General features: G+C 34.7%; 1 protein-coding gene across 4 annotated transcripts in view; it reads left to right on the top strand.

Annotated features, from left to right (window-relative positions):
- The window catches only part of LOC150101220 (uncharacterized), a 530669-nt gene that overhangs the window by 485468 nt on the left and 20029 nt on the right, over positions 1–25172 (top strand). For 3 of the 4 annotated variants that reach the window (XM_090401188.1, XM_090401189.1, XM_090401190.1), the window contains exon 17: positions 730–813. In XM_090401188.1, coding sequence (XP_090257314.1) covers positions 730–813 — 84 coding nt within the window. Of the gene's footprint in view, positions 1–729; positions 851–25172 lie in introns of all 4 variants that reach the window. The other variant, XR_016549128.1, reaches the window with a different exon arrangement.

The following is a 25172-nucleotide window of genomic DNA, read 5'->3' on the forward strand; positions in this document are numbered from 1 at the left end:
CTATTTTTTCGGTAAAATTCTTGGATGTTGTGAAATTAATGAACTTGAATTTGTTCCGCATGATGTCAACAACTTGGACAGCTATCATGCTAGGTTACATATCAGTGAATCCCTGCTATCCACAATTAACCTTTAATTATACTCTAAATACATAGTATAATCGGGTGTCTGAAATGCATGTCAATTTGATGACAGATTTGGTTAGCTGTTGAATGAAATTATAGGTATGGCGACAGAAAAAGAAAAGGGGGGAGGCATATCTCAGAATACTTTTAGTGTTGAAAGTATTCTGAGTTATGCTTTAGAACTGAGGAAGGAAACAGAAATAAATGTGATTCAGTACTTATCATATGTAATAGAAGAGTTTCATTTTTGGCAGATTGCAATCTATTTATTACATAAAACTCGTTGATGTTCTCCTTGCTTCTTTTGTTTAATTTTTTTATAATAAGAGTATCTTAATTATACCAACAACACTAGTTATATCAGTAGTGTGAGCAGGAGGAAATTTCACCTGCAATTATTATGTATTATCACTGGAAACATTAATATGTTTCCAGGAAAGGACCACAAACTAGTTATTGAATCGTGCTGTACAGATAACTGTTATGATTAACGTAGCAGATGTTGTCTTTACCATTTTGAAAACTTTACATGGAATGGTTTAATACCATAGTATACACCATAATTTAATTTTGGAGAAATAAAATTTTTAATTTTGTCTTTCAGGTCCAGTTTGGAATTCCGGTCCTGTTGATATGCCTTGGGTAGTTCCAGAGTCAAATTCCTTATCTACAACCAGTGTTGTGGAGAGTATGTATTGTGTTATATGATGAGGCAAAAATCAATAGTAAATAAATAAATTTTTCACAGTTGAGACATGAAATTAAACATGTAAATGCATGCAAATTTAATTTCCCCCCATGTGTCAGTCATAAGTATCTCTTAACATGCATTTTTTTTTTTAATAATAAGTTAAATGAAAGAATAAATATTCCTTATTCAGACATGCAAACCTTAGCATGATTTTCCTTAAGTACTGGACCACTTAAAAGGCAAAGTTTTTTAGATGCCCATATTCATGTGAGTCAAATTGAAGTGTTCAATTAAAACATTTACTGAGAAAAAAGTATTAGGCACAAAAATGTGAAACTTGCACTATTCAGAATAGCAATTTTTTTTTAATTAAATTACATTTTTTATTTTATTTTTAACCATGCTTATGAAATTTCAGTGTATGCATCATGTGTTGCCCTTCACATACTGAAATGATATTGCATTTCCTTTAAAACAGATAACAGTACTTTTCCCACCATTTCAGGGCCTCCAATAAGCAGAGAAGTGATCTTGCATCAGACTATAAAAATCATCTACCACCTAAAGATTTAATTGTTAGTTGGAGAGAGGAGCTTTCACTTAGTCAACCATAACTAACTTAACATAACTAACCATAGCTAACTGGTCGTTAGCAGTATTTTTATTTTTCATTTTAACTGCTAGGCTCAATATTATCCTGTTACAACCAAGTATTTAAAGCTGGCCTGGGTGGTTGAATGAATAATATTCCTGATCTCCAACAAACAGGCTTCAAATTTGCTGTGGCATAAATATTTGTAAATGCCTTTATTTGATAGATGATTTTCACTGACTGGTGTGAGACACACATTCTGCCTATTGGCCTTGAAGTGTTTGAAAATAGTATTGTGTGTAATCCATGGAACATGGTCTTTGGATAACCTTCAGTCTATCCGTAGTACTAAGCTTTACAACTCTTCATATGTGAGACTTTTTTTTTTTTTTAAACATAATCTAGCCAATCCCACACATTAATTGTTGGGAACCCTATATTTATTTATATGTGGTACATTTACTATAGTAGTTTGGCCAGAAATTAGATAATCCAAGAGTCCTGCTCTAGAAACAAATATGTAATGTTTTGCAGCTACTTCATATGTCTATTATGCAGAATGGTATTCTCATATCAGAAGATAAAAATTATTTACTTCCCAAAGACTCCAGCTATCTATGCCACAGTGGGATCTGAACCAGCAGTCATCATAGCAAATCACCTACATAATCTACTATGTATATGTCAGTTGCCTGTTTGCAGAATTGGGTTGGCTTGAGTGAAATTGCAGCTGCAGCAACTAAGACTAAAAGGCCAGTATGTCTGTTAAATTCAGCTCACATCTGAAATAGATAGAATATTGCCTATCTTCCATGTGCTAGATAAGTATAATAGATAGTAAAGATGATACCAGATGTCTTACTTGTTGAGTACAAGCTGTTGGGGGATACCATCTGGATCAGAAGACTTGCTGATATCCCAACTATTCAGTATTCTTTTGAGATCTTTCTTGCAAAAGATCATACATAGATAACCAAAAAAAATCCTTGATTATCTATGTAGTGGTGGAAGGAGGAGAATGTGAAAGATGATCAGCTTTCTCTTAGAGTGACACTGTTATGGTACTACCATCCAGATGTGAAAACTGCAGGCAATTTTATCTCTCAGTGCAATAGCCTAATCATATTTTCATAGTCTATATGAATGTTAATAGCCTATGTCTCTGGGCAAGGCAAGAAAAAAGAAAAATTTCTGGAAAAACAATACCACTAAAATGTGTGTGTTTGTGTATGTGTGTATATATATACAAAATAATGGAGACACTTGTTATACATACATATTTCTTTATTAATACAGTGTTGGACCATCTTTTGCCTTCAGTACAGCCTGAATTCTTCTTGGAATGGGCCTCAAATAAGTTTTGAATAGTTTTAGTTGAATTTTGTACCATTCTTGAAAAACATCTTCAAGTTGTTTTAAAGACATTGGAGGTAAGAATCTATTTCTTATTCTAGTCTCCAAGACTGACCAGAGTGGTTCAATAATGTTCATATCTGGTGATTGTGCTGGCCAGGGAAGATATCAGAGTTCACCTTCATGCTTTTCGAACCAATACTGTACAGGCCAAGCTGTGTGAATGGAATCGTTGTTTAGAAATAATGTTTAGATCATGCAATGTGCACTTGATTATCCAATATGTCCAAATAATTCTACTTTACTTTACGGTGATTCTACCGTGAAGAGTAATAATGGGAACAACATGGGACCATGCACAATGTTGCTGCCCAGACTATCACAGAACCATCCCAATGCTTTACTGTTGGAACTATGCATTCTGGATTGTAAGCTGCCTTGGGTGTTCTCCAAACCTAAACTCATCCTGATGTAGGAAACAGTGTGAAGGTTGACTCATCTGATCATATCAAACATTTTCAGTTTTCTAATGTCCTGGTTTGATGGTCATGACACCATTATTTATGCATCTGAGCATTCTTTTCAGTAATCAAAAGTTTAGCAATTGCAGTTCTACCATGATTATTGGATTTATGACGCTCACATTAGACAGTTTTTGTGGAAATGTGTTCTGTATGATGAAATTCAGTTCTGCTCTTACCTGTACTGCTGTAGTTCTGTGATTTTTCAAAACAATCCTTCTCAATGTTTGATTTTGATTTCTCTTCAGTGATGTTGTCTTACCGTGATTTGTGTATGCCGATATAACCTTAGAAACTGTTGATCTTAACACGTTTGCTGCCACGCTACTTTGGCATAGTCTGTTCCCATATGCCGAGCAATTTCACTTCTTCAAGGTCAGTACGGTAATCTCGTTGCCGGTGGTAAGCATCATACGAGTATACTCGTAGTTGGCTTGTGCAGAGCATATACCATCTATGAGAATACACAATTTTGATGCTAGCTCCACAAGCCAAGCATTTTCACTTCTTCAAGGTCAGTACAGTAATCTCGTTGCCGGCGGTAAGCATCATACGAGTATACTCGTAGTTGGCAGCGAACATGTTAATACACCTTTTAATGTGACAGCAGTTTTTGTTACTGATGCTCCAGCTAAGTGCACACCAACAATTTTTCCTCTTTCAAAGTCGGATAAATCTCCCATTTTCTGATTTTTTTAAATGAATTATCACTCAGTACAATCACCAATGCAGTTATTAATTAAAACCAAAGCATTCACTGCTGCAACCACAAGTTTTTTCAATGTAGCCAACACAAACAAATTCTATTCCTAAATATCTTAGTGTTTGTTTCCATTATTTTGTCCAACCCCTGTATATGTATATACGTGCGCACACATATAAAACAACTAAAGAGCAACTTCACTCCATTGCCTGTAAAGTACGTATAGGAATACTTGACAAAATGAAAATTTCAATCAGGTAGAAGACGCAGTGATCAAAACACATACTAGAAAATGGCCCCTTGTTATCAGTTTTTTTTCTCTGACTCTTGCTTGGATTGTCTAAAGCAAACACCTTGCACACTACCACAAACTGGCCACTGCATGCCTCCTCAGAACTTTTGCCAGAAAGACATCAGAAAAATCATGATTAATTTCAATTCTAATAAGGCTCCTGGTATTTTGTCTGGATGGTATTCCACCGTATGTGCTCAAAATTTGTGTCTCAGAATTCACACCTAATCTTGTATCACCTATATAAGTTATCATATTCACCTAGCATCTACACAACAGCAAGGAAGCAGGCCATCATTAAGCCTGTACTTAAAAAGGGAAGCAAAAGTTAACCATCTAAGTATGGTCTTATTGCTCTCACTTTACTTTCAGAAATGATGGAAAAGATTATTAGCAACCAGCTTCCTGACTACTTGATGAATCATCAATTAATTAATGATCACCAATATGGATTCCACCATTCTCGTTCTACAGCTAATCTCACCCATCTTTGTACTCAAAGACAAGGCATTCGAGGCCTCCTGAACAAGCTACCATGTTATGGCCTCTCTCCTATGATTGGATTGCCAGCTTGCTCACTGGTCGTTCATTGCATGTCATGGTGGATGGCATCCTCTCATCAGTTTTCTCTATCAGTGCTGGAGAACCACAAGATTCTGTACTCTAACCCATGCTGCTCCTCCTTTACATTAATTACCTTCTCTGTTCAGCTCCTATTCACAGTTTTGCTGGAGAGTACTCTTCATTCTTCTACTTCACTCAAGAAACCCTGTGGTACTCAAATGATAGATGCCTCAAGATCTTTCATAGCCAGTGACTTGAATATTGATCTCAACATTGTCAAATGGGGCAAAGGCATTTACTAAATTTCAATGCCTGCCTTATTACCTGCAAGAAAGATCATGCTTCACTTCCTTCCACTTACTTTTGATCATGTTCTAATTTCTTTTTAAGATCAGCTTTCTCTTCTTGGACTGACTGTCACATCCAGTTTATCCTGGCAGTCATACTACATACATAGTAGCAGTCGGAGATGCCGCATAGTAGTTGAAAAGGTTGCTGGTCTCAAGCCCTATGATGAAAGGATAGACGTTTTACACAGATAGTAGGAAACTCATGGGAAAGCTCAGCGACTCGGTAGCGTGCTACGCGAATGCAGAATCACCGTTCGCTAAGAATGTTCTTGACATAAGCTCGATATACTAGCAACGTGTGGACCAACCAACAATCGCAGGAATCCCAGCCATAAAACCAATGAAAAGGAAATAGTTAAAAGAAAAAGAATCAGGAATCGAAGGGACAAGTATAAAGGATCATCAAGTACGGTATTTAAACCTTTTTGTCAAGTAACGTGTGTGAGGAAGAGAAATTAACTGTAATTTAAAAATTAATGACTCTAATTAGAATAAGACAGGACTATAGTGCTTTGATAACAGTTAGACAAAAGGAAAAGGAATGTTCTTTACATGTGCTGATTGATAATTATGTTTTAAGAGATATTGAAATGTCTTTATTTGAATAATTTAGTCAATGTCTGAAGTTTCATTTTTGTTTTACGATCTAAGAATGCTAGATTATGATTCTTTTAGAGAAGTATTTATATGATATTCATATTTGTTTAAAATGTAAGTTATTTTATTTAACATTCTAATAGTAATGATTGATTATTCTTTACTGTATGACAACAAATATGTTGAATAAACCTTTTGCTATTTTTAATTTGATTGCCTGTGTCTAAGAATCCGATGCACCACTCATAAATTATTCGAAACTAAGTGGAAGGGAATAAACGATAGTTAAGGTCATGACTGCGATTGGGAAACTCTTTTCTTAATCTAAGGGTTCTGGGTGGTGCAGCAATAAAAAACAAATTTTCACAGAACTTTAAGAGAGGCAAATTTCAGAGGCTTTGTCACCTAGGAATTGGCTCGACCTTGAGGCATTTCCTTTGTGTTCTCAATAGTACCATGTGACATCCAAGGAGAGTTATACTATACAACATATAGATATATAATAAGAAAATTAGGACATAACAATATGCATACTCGAGTAGCTGCTCAGCATCCACTCGTAGTCCTACAATTTTTGAATACTGAATTTCAAAATGACAAACTAAAATTTTAAAAGAATTATTTTTCTACTCTTCAATTAAAAATATTATAGATGAAATCTGATTCTTTTAAAATTTAGCTGCAAATTTACCATGCCAGCCTCTGAGTCGCTTTCATTTCATTTCATTTCTACCTTAGTTTCAACTATCCATTGGAAAAATTGAAAGTTTTTTGAAAAAATAACATCAGTATGTTTCTCATAACCACACAGATCTGATATGTCATAGGACCCACATGATAGGTTACAATGCAACCTATTATGTGTAGGATTGATATTTAAAAAAAAAAAAAACATTATCAACATGTGTGCCTTCATCACTTATGTGTAGGATTGATATTTAAAAAAAAAAAAAAAAACATTATCAACACGTGTGCCTTTATCACTTAAAATATCATTAAATGCCTTATTTCTCATGATTTTCCTAACTCCAAAAGCATCTTGGATCTCAGCCTCACTGACTGAGTCTAAAAAATTTCTCTTTCGGATAGTTTCTCTTAATTTCTCTTCCACCGCTATTTTTTATTTTAAAAAAAATCCCTTTTAGGGAGTATGCGAGGCCTCTAAACCCTTTTGAGCTTTTGGAGACTGAGTGGGCAGTTCAATCTCCACCGGTAGCCAATCAGAGATAGCTGGCCCATGTCTTTCACTAATTATAGACAGTACTGATGAAGGGATGGCAAACAAGTGCTATCATTTTTTGGTACCTAACCCTAACAGGATATGTTACTGTCTGAAATAATGTCAGTTCTATGATCAATTTTTATGAGTTTATTAATCATTTTAAATGTATGCATCCCAATGTATGGAATGTATGCATCCCGGCGGTTGTATATGTGGCAGGTGAGAGAAGGAGAAATATGTATATGCGCAAAATGCAGGCAATGGGAGGAACTTAGTGAGTTAGAGATGACTATAACTGACCTCGTTGAGTCAGAGGCGGGTGATTCTCCACGTAGAGAGATGAGTGGTAATAGAGGGTGAGAATAGCGAGAGAAATATGAATAAAATAATGAGAGTGAGGAGTGTGGAAATGTTGAATGATTGTGAAGTTTTCAGAGATTGTCTCAATTGAGAGGATGAATGGCAAATAAGAGTGGCTGACTTGCAGAGAGAGAGAGAGATGAGCTGAAAGAGCAGGTGGAATGTCTAGGGAATGAGACAAGTGTGAAAGATGAGATTAGGCAAATGGAAGAGAGAAATAAAAGGATAATCAGAGTAGGAGTGAGAGCTATTGGAATGATAGAAGAGGATAGAATAGGAACAGTGGAAGAGAGGGAATGAGAGAGTTATGGGAATGATAGAAGAGGAGAGAATGGAAACAGTAGAAGAGAGAGAATGAGAGGGAGCACTGGAACCAGGGATAGAGTGATGTCATGGAGGCAGGTAAGTAAAGGAACACAGAGAGACAGTGTTAGAGGAGAGAGGGGGGGGGATGCATGTGACTAATCGAGGAACAGATTGGTAAGGGGACTAAACAACCCGTGATGTGCAAGATAGGATGTGTGAGGAGCGTTTGCCTGGAGGAACAATAGAAAGTGTGGCTATGGCAATTAAGCGGGGTGAAAGGGTGGATGAGAGGATTGTGATGGTTGTCACGAATGGCTTGAGAGGCAGTGTAAATCGGGTGGCGAGAGATCTGAGATTCTTGCTTGAGGTTGTACAAAAGAAGATGCAGAGAGGAAAGATAGTGTGTGTGTGTGTTGCACAGGTATGATAGTGACGAGCTGAGCAGAAGAGCAGTAATATTCAATAACATAATAGCTAGAATGTGTCAGAAGAGAGGATTGGAATATGTGGATGCTTGGAGGGTGTTTGAGTACAGAAAGGAATTGTATGCGAGCGACAGCTTGCATTTGGATGAGGAAAGACGTAGGCATCTGGAAAGACTGCTGTTCTGAATGAGTCAGTGTGTCAATGCAAGGAAACTAGAATGCCCAGGGTGTATGATAGCAGGAGTGGGTACTTGGGAGAAGGGGGATGACATGAGGTAACGCTGAGCCCAGTGGAGTCTAGAGGGGATAATGCTGGGTATATAGAAACAGTGGCACTTTTATGCTTTATACTAATGCCAGGAGTATCTGGAATAAAAGAGAGGAATTGGCGGTGCTGACAGCATCAGCCTGGCCAGAGATCATTGGGATCATTGTGACATGGTTGACAGAAGAGGATATAATAACAGGAATAGAAGTAGCAAGGTACAGAATTTTTCGGCACGATTGGAAGGGAAAGTGTGGTGGTGGAGTGCTGCTTATGATAAGTGACAACTTATGTCCTCTAAGAGTGGAGGCTTTAGAAGGCGGTGACAATAATGATTTTGAAAGCATATGGTGTGAGGTAGAGGTGGGCAAGACAGGATATTTGGTGTGATATTGCTACAAACCAAGGAGCACAGAGGGTGGGGACTAGGAGATGTTTAGACAGTTGAACTTGGCAAGTGCAAGAAAAATTATTGTTATGAAAGATTTTAACTACAGCAGTATAAATTGGGGAGAGGAAGATGCATGTAAGGGAATGGAATTTATAGAATTCTTGAGGGATAAATGTCTTAGGCAACATGCAAGAGAAGGAACAAGAGGTTCAAGAGTTTTGGATTTGGTTATAGCATCAGAAGAGTTGATAATAACTGAGATGACATCTCTCCCACCAGTTGGAGAAGAGTGATCATGTGTTTTGACTTGGAAGATGAATAAACATGCAGGAGTATCAAAGAGATGGAAACATATGTGGAATTATAAGGCAGGTGATTATAATCTTCTTAGATGTCAACTTGGGATGGTTCCATGGAGGGAGGAATTGGAAGGGCGAGATATCATTAGTACTTGGGAAATTGTGAAGGAATATTTATTAGCAGCAATAGTAACGTTTATTCCACGAGTGAAGAAGAGAACACAATTTGGTGTAAAGTGGATGACAAACAATATTAAGCAGGAACTGTATGTGAAAAAGAGGCTATGGAAGAGATATAAGGAGACAGGTGAAGAGCAGATGCATGAAGAATATAAGACACAGGACAGGAGAGTGAAGAAAATCCTAGGGAATTTTTTACCTATGTGACCAGTAAGACAAGAAATGATTGTGGAAGAATGACATAGTAGGATAAAAATGGGAATAGAGTGACTGATGCAGAGGACATAGTTGAATTGTTCAATGAACACTTTATTGGAGTATTTCATCCTGGAGGAGTAAATTTTAATACTAGAGGAATAGAGCAGGTTTGAGGTTTAGTGGTATGGGAGGAGAGTGTGTTCCAAATACTGAGTATTCAGAATGTCAGTAAAGCCATGGGACTAGATGGTATTTTACCACTAGTTTTGAGAGAGTGTGCTAAAGAACTGACAGCTCCTTTGACCTGGCTTTTCAATGAAAGTCTGGCTACGGAAAGTTGCCTAGGGAATGGAAGAAAGGTAAGATAGTGCTATTGCATAAGGGAAGTAGCAGACTTGAAGTGTCTAATTATAGGCCAGTTTGTGTGTCATCAGTAGTTATTAAGAACTTGGAGAAATTAGTGAAGGACAGTATACAGTATTGGGCAGATGAGGGTAATGTTAACTGTGAGAGTCAACATGGATTTGTGAAGGGGCGCACTTGTTTTTTTTTTGTAATATGCTAGCCTTTTATAATAAAGTTACAAGAGCAGTAGATGAGAGAAAGGAATATACTGCCATTTTCTTGGATTTAGCAAAGGCATTTGACAGGGTGCCACATGATAAGCTGATATTTAAGTTGCAGCACATGGGTTTGGATGTCAGGTTGGTCAACTGGATTCAGGATTGACTGTCCGATAGGTATCAGAGAGTTGTGTATGGTGGGGAAGTTTCAAGGAGGTAGAAGGTTACAAGTGGGGTCCCACTGGGACCTATGTTGTTTAACCTTTATATCAATGACATTGTCAGTGGATTGCAGGAGGATATCCAGTTGTTTGCAGATGATGTGAAGCTGGGAAGAGTTATTAGTAATAGTGCAGATGTGGTGGCCCTCAAGAGGATTTGAATAAGCTAGACAGATGGACAAATGAATGGGAGTTTCAGTTTAATCCAACAAAATGTAAGATCTTGATTTTGGGACACATCGATGCGACGCTGCATACCCTATTGGAGGAGCTATACTGGAGGAAGTAGGAAGACGAGATCTCAGGTTGATGATTGATATAAACCTGAAATTCAGGTGGCATATTGCAAAGGTGGTGAAGGTAACTCAGAGGATTGCTGCAATAATGAGAAGGATGCTGACCTGCAGAGAAAAAATAGTTATCATTCCAATATATAAGATCCTGATCAGACAGACCACACTTAGACTATTGTTCTCAGATTTGGTCCCCAGGATTTGAAGGGGATAAATTAACTGTGGAAAGGGTACAAAGGCAGATAACAAAGATGGTTTCAGGACTGTACAATGTTAGTTGCGAAGATTGGCTGAGGAAATGTGGACTGCAGAGTTTGGTGGATAGAAGGAGAGGTGATATGATTGAAACTTTTAAACTGTTGAGAGGTGGTTACAGGGTTGACACTGGTGAGTTCTTTCACTTGGTGGAACTGTGGGAAGGAGTGATGACAAGGGGCCATCCCTGGAAATCATGAAAGGAAACTGTGAGAAAGAGGGTGAGGAATGGTTTCTTTGCATGGAGGGTGGTTGAACCATGGAATGCATTGCCTGATGGAGTGGTGAGAGCTAGAACGGTCAATGAGTTTAAGGAGTGGTATGATAGACTTTGTGTTTCTTAGGGGGTACCTCCCCTTGATGAATCTTGACAGACTTTATGTTCTTAGGAAGGATCTCCCACGATGAGTCTTTTGACTCCATGGAGGCCTGAATAATAACAATAATAATCAGATGAAAACAGAAAAATTACTTAAATCAGTCACTTCTTGGCCCAAGGAAACAGTTAAAAAAACTACTTCTGCACTACGCTCGTGTCCTGAGAATTTATACCTTACCCAAGATTCACAAGCTGATTGTGCTGTTGCAGCCAAAAGCCAAGAATTTAGCATCAATATTCAAGGAGTTGGTAGGTCATTACACCTTCCTATATTAAAAACACACAACACTTTGTAAACAAAATTAAAGACATCACACTAAAAAAAAAAAAAAAAAGCTATTTATTAGTCAGTTTTGATGTCTCTGCCCTATTCACAAATGTCCAAGTTAATGAACAATTATTTTAAAGGGCAAATTCCTGCTTAATATCACAGCCCTCTTTGTACATATACTATGTTCTGGCTATTTTGTGTGTTGAAATGCTTTCTACCAACAAAAAGAAGGCACTGCCATGGTATCCTCTAATTACTAACTTTTATATGGAAGCGTTTGAGCAACTAAAACCCAAAGTCTTGCTCAGATACATTGAGGATGTTTTTCCTGCCTGGTTCCATGATCTCCAGATATGAGACACTTTCCTCAACCACCTAAACAAATAACGCAAATGCATACAATTCACAATTGAGATTGAAAGTCAGAACACACTTCCTTTTCTAGATGCACTTGTCATGTCTTCCTTCTGGCAGTCTTTCCTTCACTGTCTACCGGAAGCCTACACATACTGGCCAATATATATATATACACATACACTCCTACCATCCAACCAGGGCCGCATTTATACTTTTGGAGGCCCGAAGCGCAACATCATTATGAGGCCTCAAAAATAAACACTTTTTTTAGTTTATTGAAAATAAAAGTCCACATTTCCATAATAACTAATTTTAATAACACAATACAACATTGGTATACATATATTTGCATTTTTGAAAAAAAGCATAAAATAAATCAGTTCAAATTTAAATTTAAAAAAATCAATAACTAAAAGATTTTTTTTTTCTAGCTTTGGTTTTAGCAAATATATCTATAATGTCATCATAATTAATTGAGTCTGTTATATCTGATTCAATGCATAATAATGAGAGGTCACTTGTTTTATTTTGGTGCAAGTTGCTTCTTAAATAATTTTTTTATTCGTTTCAACACTGAAAACGAGCGTTCAGCACTTGCATTTGAAAGAGGCTTCGTCAAAAATATTTTTTAAATTATTTCTACGTTCGGAAAAGTAGACCTTAACCCATCATTTATAAATTTATACATATTTTTAATTGAAGAATTTTCTTCCTTTATCATTATTAAAAATTGCTTAACTTCATCAGTAAATTTTTCTGGATCAATATCAGTCCCATAAGTTTGTAAAATTTTATTAATACTAGTCTTTTACTTGTCTCGATCTATATCTTTCTTCAAAAAAATGTGAAAAATATCTAATATGCCAAAATAGCTTTTTGTTCTTTCATTAATTTCCAAAATTAGCTTATCGCAAATGACATTAAAAGTGTTCACAGCAAAATTTTCTTTCCCATGTAATATAATCTCATTGTAAGATTGTGAAACTTCGTCACTCATTTTTTTTTTAACTCTTTTCTTTTCATTATTAAATTTTGTCTCATCTGTTAATAAATTTGCTTCATTTACAGCAGCAAAACTATTTCTTATATCTAAAATGAAACCAACTAAAGACTGTAACAAATTATTGGCTAAAAACAAATCCATATCGGGATCTTGTAGATATTTAATAGTAGCATGTATTTATTGTAAAATTTTGTCCCACGCAACTGTTAAAATTGCTGTTTCTGGTTTCTCAAAATGTTCAGCCAATGAATGAGCTCTCTAATTTAGAAATAGATTTTTCATAAGAAGAAATGAATAGTTCAAGTAATGCGTCTTTAATTTCTTTATATCCACGTTTCAAAGCCAATATAGTGTCAGCTCTTGACGCTATATTGACTTATAAAGAAATATATTTCACTGGATATATTTCATTTAGTGAAATGTGAATATATTTCATTAAGTGAAATATATCCACGTTTATATCCAAAATCTTTCTGCGAAAGATTTCAATTGTAGTGTTGATTGTTTATTTTGATCGACAAGCATCATAGTTGCTACAAAAATTCTGAATACCGAAAAAATATTAAAAGGTATGGTAATAATTTACAATAAGGATAAAAGTGTTTTTTTTTTAAAAAAAGAAAAGAATTTAAATGCAATCAAATTAAGCTTGCTAATCAAAGTAAAAATAGGTTCTTCATCAACTGTAAAGTTCAGATATTCTCACTAAAAATAAAAATTTTGAATTTACAGTAATAAAAATTTTAGCAAAAATCATTATATTTATGGAATTACAACATGTATCTAAATATAAATATGAAACGTTTCAGTTTGCAGTAACGTGCAGAGTATGCTTCCCTGGTTGACGTATCTGCTTTCCAACCACCCAAAGTTCCGATAAATTTTGTTGCCTAGTGCAAGACCACCTTACTTACTGGAAACCTGGGATTCACATAAAAAGCAAATAATATATATAGAGGATTAATTCAGTTCCAACTTTATCACACAATTATTAAGATTTATTCACCTCCAGATTTGATTTTTTTTAAGTTGCAGTAATAAGCATAATTCCAGCTTTAGTTAAAATGTAGAGGCAATCAATAGTAACGATAACTTGCTATGCTCACTAATATCCACTTTTTTACTCAACATTTTACCCTAAAATAACTAGAATCTTGATGCACAAAAAAATGAACTGAAAAATCAATTCAATTTATAAATAATAATAAACTTGAAAATCAAATGCTCTGTTTATGTGATATAGAAACTGCTCTTACCCACTAATTAATGCAAATAACAGCAGCACACAAAAAAAACCTCTGTTGTCTCAGAAAAGTGTTTCAAAATGATCACAAGTTCAATACTCAGCGATCTGTTCTTTCCTAACAGGATTCTTGAAATCACAGGGTGAAATAATCTTAAGAACATTATGGATTAAACTGACCATATATTTAATCTCTGGATTAAACTGCTAAGTCAATGATTGGTCAACACAAGTCAAGCATTTACTAAGAGAATATTTTCAGAAAAGGAGATTGGAATTTAGTATTATTGATAAGAACAATAGTCCTGGTAGTTCAGAAGAGAAAACCATCTGTGACAAAATGAAACTAGTTTATTTAATTAAAAACACAAAAATACGACCAATTTATTAAATATATCTTTATAGAGTTCATAATTAAAAGAACTCTAATAATAATAGATTTCTACAGATATGTCTCATCTTGTTTTGGTGTTATCAAGTTATTCTGAAGCATTATGAATTTTGCTGTTTTATTATTATGCCACTAATATTTCTTCAAAGGCAGCACTTTTTACAACAAAACTGGATAAGTTATGTTGAATATATCTGTTTGCAAATATACTCAAAATCCCTTTGACCTAATAAAAATGTAGAATGCTGATGAAACTTCATCAGCATTCTATCTGTTAACATGCAATTCCCCCCACCCCACTGTTAATGGATTATTGTATATTACTTCGAATTTCGTTACTGTCCTATGATATTTGACCCTTTTTTGCTGCACAATTTTGTGTTTCCTTCCCAATAAAAACGAATATCACATGTGCAAAAATAAATAATCAAAACATTTTTTGCATTGGAAATATTGTCAAATATTTATATTTTTTAAATAACATTTATTGAAATAAATATGACATTTTGCTTTCTTTCCTTGCAAAATAAAATTATATGGTTCGCACATTTCAATTTTAGGAATGATTTTTTTTTTTTTTTAATGAACAACAAATGATGTTAATAATAAATTTAGTTTAATCCTTTATCCAAGTGTGTGAAAACAAAGTTTGCGCCTGAAAGTATCTTCAGGACTAGGGTAAAGTGGTACAACACCGGGCAACTCCATGCAAAGGTGGAGTAAGCTACCAACACTCCTATCTCAGTATCTCCCATAATGCAAAACACATCTCCTTGCGGATCTGTATAATGTTATGCATTCAGGGAAGGGCCACTACCCAGACCTAGTTTCGACCTTTATTGAGGTCTCTTCAGTGGGAGCCAGGCCCTAAGTGGAGATACCAAGGCAGAAGCATTAGCAAGGTCATCTCCTCCTATAGGAGCTGCCAAACGGTGTGCCACCTTTTTATTAAATTACTCTGGATTTAGAGAAAGATGTTGAAAGTATACTTTCAGGCGCAAACTTTGTTTGCACACACTTGGATAAAGGATTAAACTAAATTTATTATAGTCTGACCAAGTGAAAAATAAACTTTCAACAAATGATGTTAAACTGCATTACTCGGGGGTTTCCGATTGTGAGTCTTTTTAATATCAAAAATTTATATCCAATGGTATTTTATTAGAGATTCTTCACCTTTGTCTTTTGCTTAAAACTGCAACAGTACAATCACTTTGGAAAAATAACGAATTTAAACAAAAAGAAAGTACACATATGTTATCTAGCAGTATTTGTGTGTGTGTGTCTGTGGTGATAATTTTGGGAGGGGGGAAGTTAGCTATTAAAGGCAAATTAATTCTGTAATGAAAATTTTGGAAATGAAATTTCATTTTGACGCATGCTCCTACACATGTTTCGAAAGATAGAGAGTAGGAAAAATATCGCTAATTCAAAACTGCCGCATAATATCGAAATTATCCGAAAATATGTACATAACAGTTGACTTCATAATTGCCATTTATTTCGATTTGTAGGGAGTGATTGGGGGAAACCAAGAAAGTTGAAATGCAAAAACCTACAGATTATGTTTAGAAAAATTATACATTACATGATATGATTCAAGATTTCATATGATTCTCTAGAAAGCAAAATTTAAAAGTGCGAACCTTTGCGCAGTCTGTAAACTAACCTTCGAACCAAGATTATGAATAAAAAAGAAAACTTCATTTGGAACAGATGGAGGCTGTATTCATTTTTAGATTAGGATTGTCATGACTATTAAAATAATTATCTTCAATGAAGTTCTAGGAGAATTTTAAAATGTATTGCCAATTAAAATAATTAGCAAAAAAAATTGATAGTGACATTGATCTTCCAAAGTGATACAATACGAAGTGAAGAAAGTATAAAAGGATTTCTTATTTTGCACTGGCATTAAAAACTATAATTATATGATAAAATCAAGCAGCAAAATGAATATAACTTAAAGGTGTTTAGTCTGATATAACTTAGATTCCGGTTACTGAGTAAACGGCAAGCAACTGCATTTCTTGCTCTAGACAACTGAGTGTAGCTACTACACATGCCAGGTAATCTAGTTGAGTGTTCTTTCCAGCGTGAAGAATTATTGCTCCTTCTAATGGACATCACGGTCAAACTACACTTCTTATCCATGTTCTTTCAGCAGGTGGACAGAATATTATCCAGGTTTGCTGGACGTGTATATACGTCCAGCAAAGAAATAGTACACTTACATACATGAATTTTATGGAATACAGGAGTTCCTGTTAGTTTTATATTCTAAGGAAAGAACAATGTATTTCAAATGGAAGTGGGAGGCCTCACAAATTTTTCAGTGGTCTCTAGTTTTTATATTATGAATTTAATATTTAAAAATAAGTATTTTATTTTGTAACTATAACTATGCTGTTTTTTTTTTGAAGTTATCAGCCCTACCTTCCTGAAAAATGGCTAAAGCCACACTACTGTCAACAAAATTCTTCACAAGACCTCACTTAAAACAAAAATAAACTAGATTACAGTTTATCCACGGTTTGGCCAGTGAAGGAAGTGTATCCAAGGATCCACTTCCTTCACTGGCCCACCCTGGAGTATAGCATATACATTGTACCTGTAATTTGCCCTATATAGGTGAAACAGGATGCACAGTTCCTATCAGAAAAAAGGAACATAAATAAATTAATCTGGATTTAGAGAAAGATGTTGGAAGTTTTTTTCCGCTTGGTTAGACCATAATAAATTTAGTTTAATCCTTTATCCAAGTGTAAGCAAACAAAGTTTACGCCTGAAGTATCTTCATGGATAGCATTATACTTACCTTAATGCATAGCATTATACATGTCCACAAGGAGATGTGCTTTGCATTATGGGAGATACTAAGACAAGGAGTGATGAGAGCTTGGTCCACCTTTACCACGAGTTGCCTCATTCCTAAAGATACTTCAGGTGCAAATTTTGTTTGCTTACACTTGAATAAAGAATTAAACTAAATTTATTATTATAGAACATAAATAAACCCTAATCTTAACAGTAACGATGGCCTAAAAATCCCAAGAAGGTATATATTCTACCCACATAACTTTTCCATCTAAGAGTTAATTATAAATGTGTGTGTATACATAATCCAAGATCTTAGCTCTAATATAACAACCCTCATGTTAAATTAAGACACCCCTTTTACTGTAATAAAACTGTCTGTATGAAATTATCTTCTGACGATGTTCTAAATATAATATAGCTTTATAAGACTATTACACTTTTTTTTTTTTTTTTTATATAATCTTTGTCAAGTAGCTTTATTTTATCCTCCTACATGACACAAGACTATTACACTTTTTTTTAATAATCTTTGTCAAGTAGCTTTATTTTATCCTCCTACATGAATTTAGTTTAATCCTTTATCCAAGTGTAAGCAAACAAAGTTTACGCCTGAAGTATCTTCATGGATAGCATTATACTTACCTTAATGCATAGCATTATACATGTCCACAAGGAGATGTGGACATTATAGACATTAAACTAAAGCTACTTGACAAAGATTATAAAAAAAAAAAAAAGTGTAATAGTCTTATGAATAATTGTCAAGAAAAAATTCAACATAATATAGCTTTGATGTAGTTATTTTGTTTTATTTTTTTTTTTCACTAGATGTCAGGCCAGTAGAATAACTGTTGATCAAATCATTGTCTCTTTGGCATACTGTTTGAAATGTAATATAGCTTGTCTCTATATATTATGTGTGTATACTGCAGATGATGACCTTAATATGAAGGTCAAAAAGTCAGGAAAATAAAGTAATTATTTCTAATATGGTTGTAGTCTCCATAATTTATTTGAAATGAATGCTGATCACTGTGTAACACTAAAGGAAAGGTTTCTTTGGGAAATGCTATTACTAATCTCAGACTCAAGTGTTCATGCTCACTCCAAAGAAACTTATCTTAATTACTCTAGCTGAGGTTAGAAATTATTCTAAGCATATCCAAATAAATAATTTAATCAATCAAATATTATTTACAATACATTTATACCAAGTCATTAATAACATATGCATGCAGGTCATTAAACTGTACAATAAATAAAGATGACTGTGCATTGAATTCAACTGAATTAAATAAATTCATGAGAAACAGTATAGCTGAAGAATCCATTGATTCATTGCACACTTTATTCAAGAAAAACTTCAAAAAAACTTCAGCACTACTCTTTTGGATAGATTAAGCAGAGCAGATAAATTATATCAACTTTATTACTGAGTTATCCATTTCTTTCAGTACCCTTTCCCTTTTTTTTATCCCCCAACAAAAGAGAGAATTTAACAGAACAAAGTGGTTGTAGGTGCTAGTAGTAGTAGATAAAATATTCATCAATAGAAACACTGCCGTACTATGTATTGCACACTGTAGAATGTGTTGTTTACTATATAATTGTGAAATTTTGAAAACAGCACCTCGGCATTTTGTTATATTCTCATGGTTCCTCTACTTTTTCTCCGAAAGTGAAAATCTGATCCTGACAACCCAGATTTAGCATAATTCTAGCTATTAACAATTTTTCTTAAGCTACCTCTTCTGAAGTATACTTGCATAAATCTTACCAAGAATACTAAATAGAGAAATTCCTGTGTTATTAGTATTTCCATTCAGTTTTATTTGCCTTTTTTGTGTAGATGAGTGCTATGATAGTTCTGCTTCAATCATTAGAAATTATCTCTAACCCACATGGAGTTGATGACTCATCACAGGAGCTACACACTATCACACACACAAAGCTCATAAAATCATGTCTTAAACTCATCCATTGTGTCTGCATTCATGTTACTCTCAGGGACTTACTTTCCAGGGACAGCCTTTTTTCCTACTCCTGTCTCCCATTCTATGAAAGATTTTTTTACTTCTTCTTTCTTCCAGATTTCTTCCAAATTATCCTGGTAACAACCACTTACCAATTTATCTGCTTCAGTCTTATCCCCTGTCTGCCTATTCATGTGGCTTTGCGAATTGCATTCCCTCAACATGTCTTTATACCACACATTCCAAAGACCAGATACCACTGTAATCAATTTTCTCTGGACCCCTTCTAATATATCTTCATTCCCTGGAAAACATGGTATCTACAATAATCATGAGATCTTATCAAGGCATTATACAATGGAACCATAACCTTTTGGTATGGTTCCATTGTGACTGATGACTTCACCACTTGTGCAGTACGATCCCAAAATTTCATGCCTTTGTCCATTACTACTCCCAGATCCCTAATCTCCTCTACTACCTTCAAAATTTCTCCACTGATTGCATGCCTTACCTACCAAATTTCAGAAGCTTGCCCTTTGCAACACTTTCAATAATAAGGTGTCGCACCTTATTATTAAAATACTCTGGATTAGAGATAGTTGGAAGTTTTTCCACTTGGTTATACTATAAATTAAAGATACCAAGAAATTATATACTTGGTTTAATCCTTTATCCAAGTGTAAGGTGTGACACCTTTTGGCAACTTGTATATGAAAATATGACTTCTGCATTCCTTCAACCTTAGGTTCTAAAGAAACTTGGATCTGATTGTGGTTTCAGATACCAAGAGTACAGTGTATCTGGAAGGGATAAACTGGAGATAATAAAAAAATAAATAAATAATATGCTAACGCCTTTTATTCCCTTATACAGGTCAAAAACATTGCAGTACGTCTTTGTGACATTAGAGACATATATAATTTATATATGTCTGAAGTTCTGAAGTTATATATTATAACTTCAGAAACTTTCCATGAGTATTTGCAGTGATTTAGACATCCAGCAGTATATTGCACATTACTTTACAAGATTCTTAGATCAGATATCACTTTATAATTAACCACCATACAGGTCTTGACATGTATACATGTCAGTAAATATATGGATGGGAAGTGTCCCTTGAAATTGAAATAACATTTGAGTACTACTGAAATAACTTGGATATAAAGCATGAGAATTGATATATTTCATCCATATGGCCCTAAATGGCCATATGGATGAAATATGGGTTTATTATATCACTAATATAGGTTTATTATTTCACTTTCAATGGAAAATGAAATAATGAGAAATATTAATATTATATAATTGTTTGGGAATGTTTTCAAGTTTTATCTGTGCATTTTATTGATAAAAGCATTCATCTTCAGGCCACTAAAAAGATTACATTACACATGCTTTTTGTTAACAACCCCAATGCTTAAATAATAGAGTACTTGAATACTAGCTGTTGGAAGTTTTTTTTTCCCCTACTGATACTTTGTAAGCATATCTTATGCTTAATATTCTTAATCACTGTTGTGTGGAAGACTTGTGAAGAAACCAAATCTCTGCTTAATTTTCTCATTATGTCTTGCTTTTCCTATTAATTAATTGTTTATTTTAATGTCCTGAAGGTGTCAGGTAGTTTTTGCTAGTGAGATACATAGATACTACTTAATTTAGTTACTGTTTATCAAATCAGTGAGTGTTAAACTTCTCATATTAATGTACTAATTTGAAATTATACCTCATGATAATCAATACTCAGTAGAATTTGGGAGGTCACAGCTAATCAGTGAAAAATGCATAAGAAATTACTCACTCTTCTAGCCCTGTTTGAACCCTATGAACTATGGAACTAGAATTCTCTCTCTCAGTACAGAAAAAAATTACAAAATTTCTTATAATAGAATAGAAAAACTAGAACTATGAAGAGTAGTGAATGTGTTGTCTCATCTAATGAATCCAGGTACCAAGGACAAAGTTATTTTCAGAGAAAAATATCGCTACTTGAAACTAAATTTAGCTGTGTCCCCAGATGTCTCTTGACACAGTTTAGTCAATGGTTATCATATAATTGTTTGGGAAATATTTCCAGGTTACCCTACTTTTTACAGACCTCTCTTTCTCAAGAGTATCAAGTAGGTTTTTTATAAAGGTGATGTGAACAAGGACATTTTGCACAAAAACTTCCCTAAATATGAATTTTCACTTACTGAACATTGGATGAACTTGCAATTAATTGAATGGTTTATCCTGTCAACTAACTTCTAGTACAGCACCATGTAATTGTATTTTCAGTTATTATTCATTGTAGTTATCCACTCTACAGCTTTCTTGGTTGGCCGAATGGTTAGTGCTCTTCTCAATTTTTCAAATCAGAGTCTATGGGTTCAAATCCTGCAGTGGGCATGGTCTTTAGATGGGAGATGAATTTTAAGGCTTGGTGTAAGACCACCATCCCACCTATTGGAGGCCTGAAGTGGCTAAAAAAGTTCTGTGTTTGGTCTCTAAGGTTTCTGGACTATGTAAAAAAAAATAGTAAATAAATAAAAAAATAAAATAAATATATATATATATCATACATAGCATCATACATTTCTGCAAGGGGATGTGCTTTACATTAAGGGAAAAATACTAAGGAAAGTGATCAGAGCTTACATAGCATCATACATCTCTGCAAGGGGATGTGCTTTGCATTAAGGGAAAAATACCAAGGAAAGTGATCAGAGCTTAATCCACCTTTACCACGAGTTGCCTAGAGTGGCACTACCATGAGTTGCCTCAGACTTGCACTACGTGCAGGTGCAAACTTGACTTGTCTGTTTGCTCACTTGGGAAATAGGATTAAAAACCAAGTTTATATAAAATTACTTGGTATCTTGAATATATATATATAACTGATTTTCAAAAATAGAAGAAACAATCCTTACCCCACATATGATACCAAATGTACTACATGTTTGCATAACTTTCTGTAGGCAGGAGCAACATTAAAAAAAAAAATCCAGCCAGGAAATTTCTCCTCCACTTCAGTTGGATAATTGAGAGAATATTATAAATTGTTTGAAACCATCAGTCATGACTTGTGTTATTGTTATTACATGATGCCCCCAAAAAGTTCAAAGATTCATTGTGGGTGGTCACTCCACACAACCTACCATCTCCACTACTTAATCATCCATCCATACAAGACAGCACTGACATCTATAAATAGCATTATATGTCACTCACAGTAGTATTATTTTATGCCTGTAAATATGTGACTTCTCTGACATTTGCCTGTATATGCAGGATGCAAAATCTGAATTTCCAGGAGGTTGTGGGGAGGGAGAAACCTTCTACCTCCATATGAGATCAGGTAACTCACCTTCAGTTGAAATGCCATATAAAGATTCCTCTCATCATAGCAGGAATCAAACTCAGATCCTTTCCAGTAGAAAGGTCCAAGAGCATTCTTCCAATTACAGTGGAGGATATAACATAAGACATCATTTACTTCAGTTTCAATCTAAAGTCACGGACTCTGTCCTCATAGCATGTCTTATCATCTGATGATTCCAGATCACATGGCATTGTCATGTAATGTGCACATTTCGTTAGAGCAATATATAAACTTAAATTGCATAGTATATGAACACCCAAAGTTCTGTTACATCCCCACTACTGTCCACCTTCAGTATACACTTCGCAATTCTTTTCATCTCAAGAATACCTTTGTGAGATATTGCTTAGTCAAAGCATTGCTAATATAGAATCCCCTGCTTTTGACCTCCTTTGGCTCATAATCATAATGAGAGGCTTTAATTAATTTTTAATTAATAATTTAATTTTTCTGTCAAAAGCCTTAGCAAAATCCAAAAGTATCATGTGTATCCATCCCCCTTGTCTAGTTCATTGGTAACATTGTTGCAGAATGTGAGCAAGTTGCTAAAACATGACCTCCCCTTAGTAAACTCATGTTGCTCATTGCAAAGTTGAAAGAGCTTCACTGTCAACCCATTTCTGAATGTGAGCCCTAACCAATTTTTCCAAAATCTTCACCACCACTCCTGAGATACTGATTGCATGTAATCATAATGGGAGGCTTTAATTATTTTTTAATTAATTTTAATTAATTAAAATATTGATGTAACAGTAGAATCTCATGAGAAGAATGAAAATGCATTTATTGAGCTGTTGCAGGACAACTTCCTCAAACAGCATGTGACAGAAGGAACTCGAGGTCAAAGAGTGTTAAATTTGATTATAGTGTCAGAGGGCGTTTCAGTTAAAGATGTAACTATTCTGTCTCTGGTTTGTGACATTGATCATGTAGTACTCACTTGGGAAGTGACTAAGTTTATGAATGTTCCATTTGGAAAAGGTTACATGCTGAACTACAAAGCAGGAAATTATGACTAACTGAGGATTATACTATTCAGTGGAATGGGATCGGTTCATGGATGGGAATAATATCTACTGTACATGGGAAGCATTTAACCAATACTTAAATGATGCAATAATTCTTCTCCTACAGAATAAATTTTCGCCCGACATTACGACCCTCTTTGTCCACGTTTACATAGTACGTTCCATTTACTTCGTGTGGCAAAATAAATTTTACCTACAAAAAGAAGGTATGGCCATGGGCTCACCACTATCCCCCCCAATTGCTAACTTTTATATGGAAGCATTTGAGCAAAGTGCTCTTGATTCCTTCGCTCTAAAACCGAAAGTGTGGCTTAGATATGCTGACGATGTTTTCGTTATCTGGCCACATGTGTGACAAACATTAAACACATTCCTTAGCCACCTGAACAAACAACATGAACACATAGAATTTACTATTGAAATTGAAAATCAGAATTCGCTCCCGTTCCTGGATAAACTGGTCACGCGTCTTCCTTCAGGCAATCTATCCTTCACGGTCTACCGCAAACCGACATATACTGGCCAGTACATGCTAAATCATACCACCACCCATCACAAAAATGTGGAGTCATTAACACCCATAAAAACAGCGCTATAGCTATTTGATCTAATCAGCAAGCTCTTTAACAAGAATTAAAAATTATTAGCAACATTTATAAATAATGGCTATAACAAAAATACTATTAATGAAGTTCTTCATAAAACTTCATCAGAAAAGAATTTAGATTACAGTAAAACCATAGTCATCCCATACATTAAAAGGTTATCAGAAAAAAAATCAACAGAATCCTATACAATTATAATCTCAATGCCACCTTTAAACCACCTACAAAACTAAAAAACATATTCAATTCCTCTAAGGATCCTCTCCTCCCATTGGCACATCCTGGAGTTTATTGCATCTACTGCACCTGTAACTTGCCTTATATTGGTGAAACAGGACGTACAATCCCTATACGTAAAAAAAAAGAACACATAAGACACATTAAATATGATAATTGTGCTGAAGTAGGCCTCTGAGATCACTTTCTCAATACCTTACACCAAATTAATTGGAAAAGTACCCGCTCTTTACACCATACAAAAACCTGGTATGAAAGAAAATTTAAAGAAGCCTGCGAAATTCTAAACCACCCTAATATCAACAATAATAGCGGCATGAAAATTCCAAGAATCTGGATGGCACATATTCCGTCTACTTAATACTTAGTATCTAGCATACTTTAGGACTTTAAGCAACCTTCAGCTAGTATTGGAAACTATTTCATACCAACTGGTTGAAATTTAAATGTATAATCATGTTTTTAATATATATAAACATGTTGCTCTCCAGCCCAATGTAATTTTGTAACCAGTAAATAATAATAATAATGAGTATTGATGTAGTAAAAGTTTTTTTTTTTTCACCAGAGGTCAGGCCAATAATTGTTATAATGGTTGGTCAATAAATTTAGCAAACCATGTAGATTGCAGTGCAGCATGTTTCTCTGTATATAGTGTATATGCTCCAGAAGATGATCTTGATATGAAGGTTGAAACGTCGAGTGTTGATTTTGGTTTATATTAAATTA

The sequence above is a fragment of the Typopeltis vanoorti genome, chromosome 12 (assembly GCF_054136105.1).
Source record: "Typopeltis vanoorti isolate ZY-2024b chromosome 12, IOZ_Tvanoo_1.0, whole genome shotgun sequence".
In the NCBI taxonomy this organism is placed as follows: domain Eukaryota; kingdom Metazoa; phylum Arthropoda; class Arachnida; order Uropygi; family Thelyphonidae; genus Typopeltis; species Typopeltis vanoorti.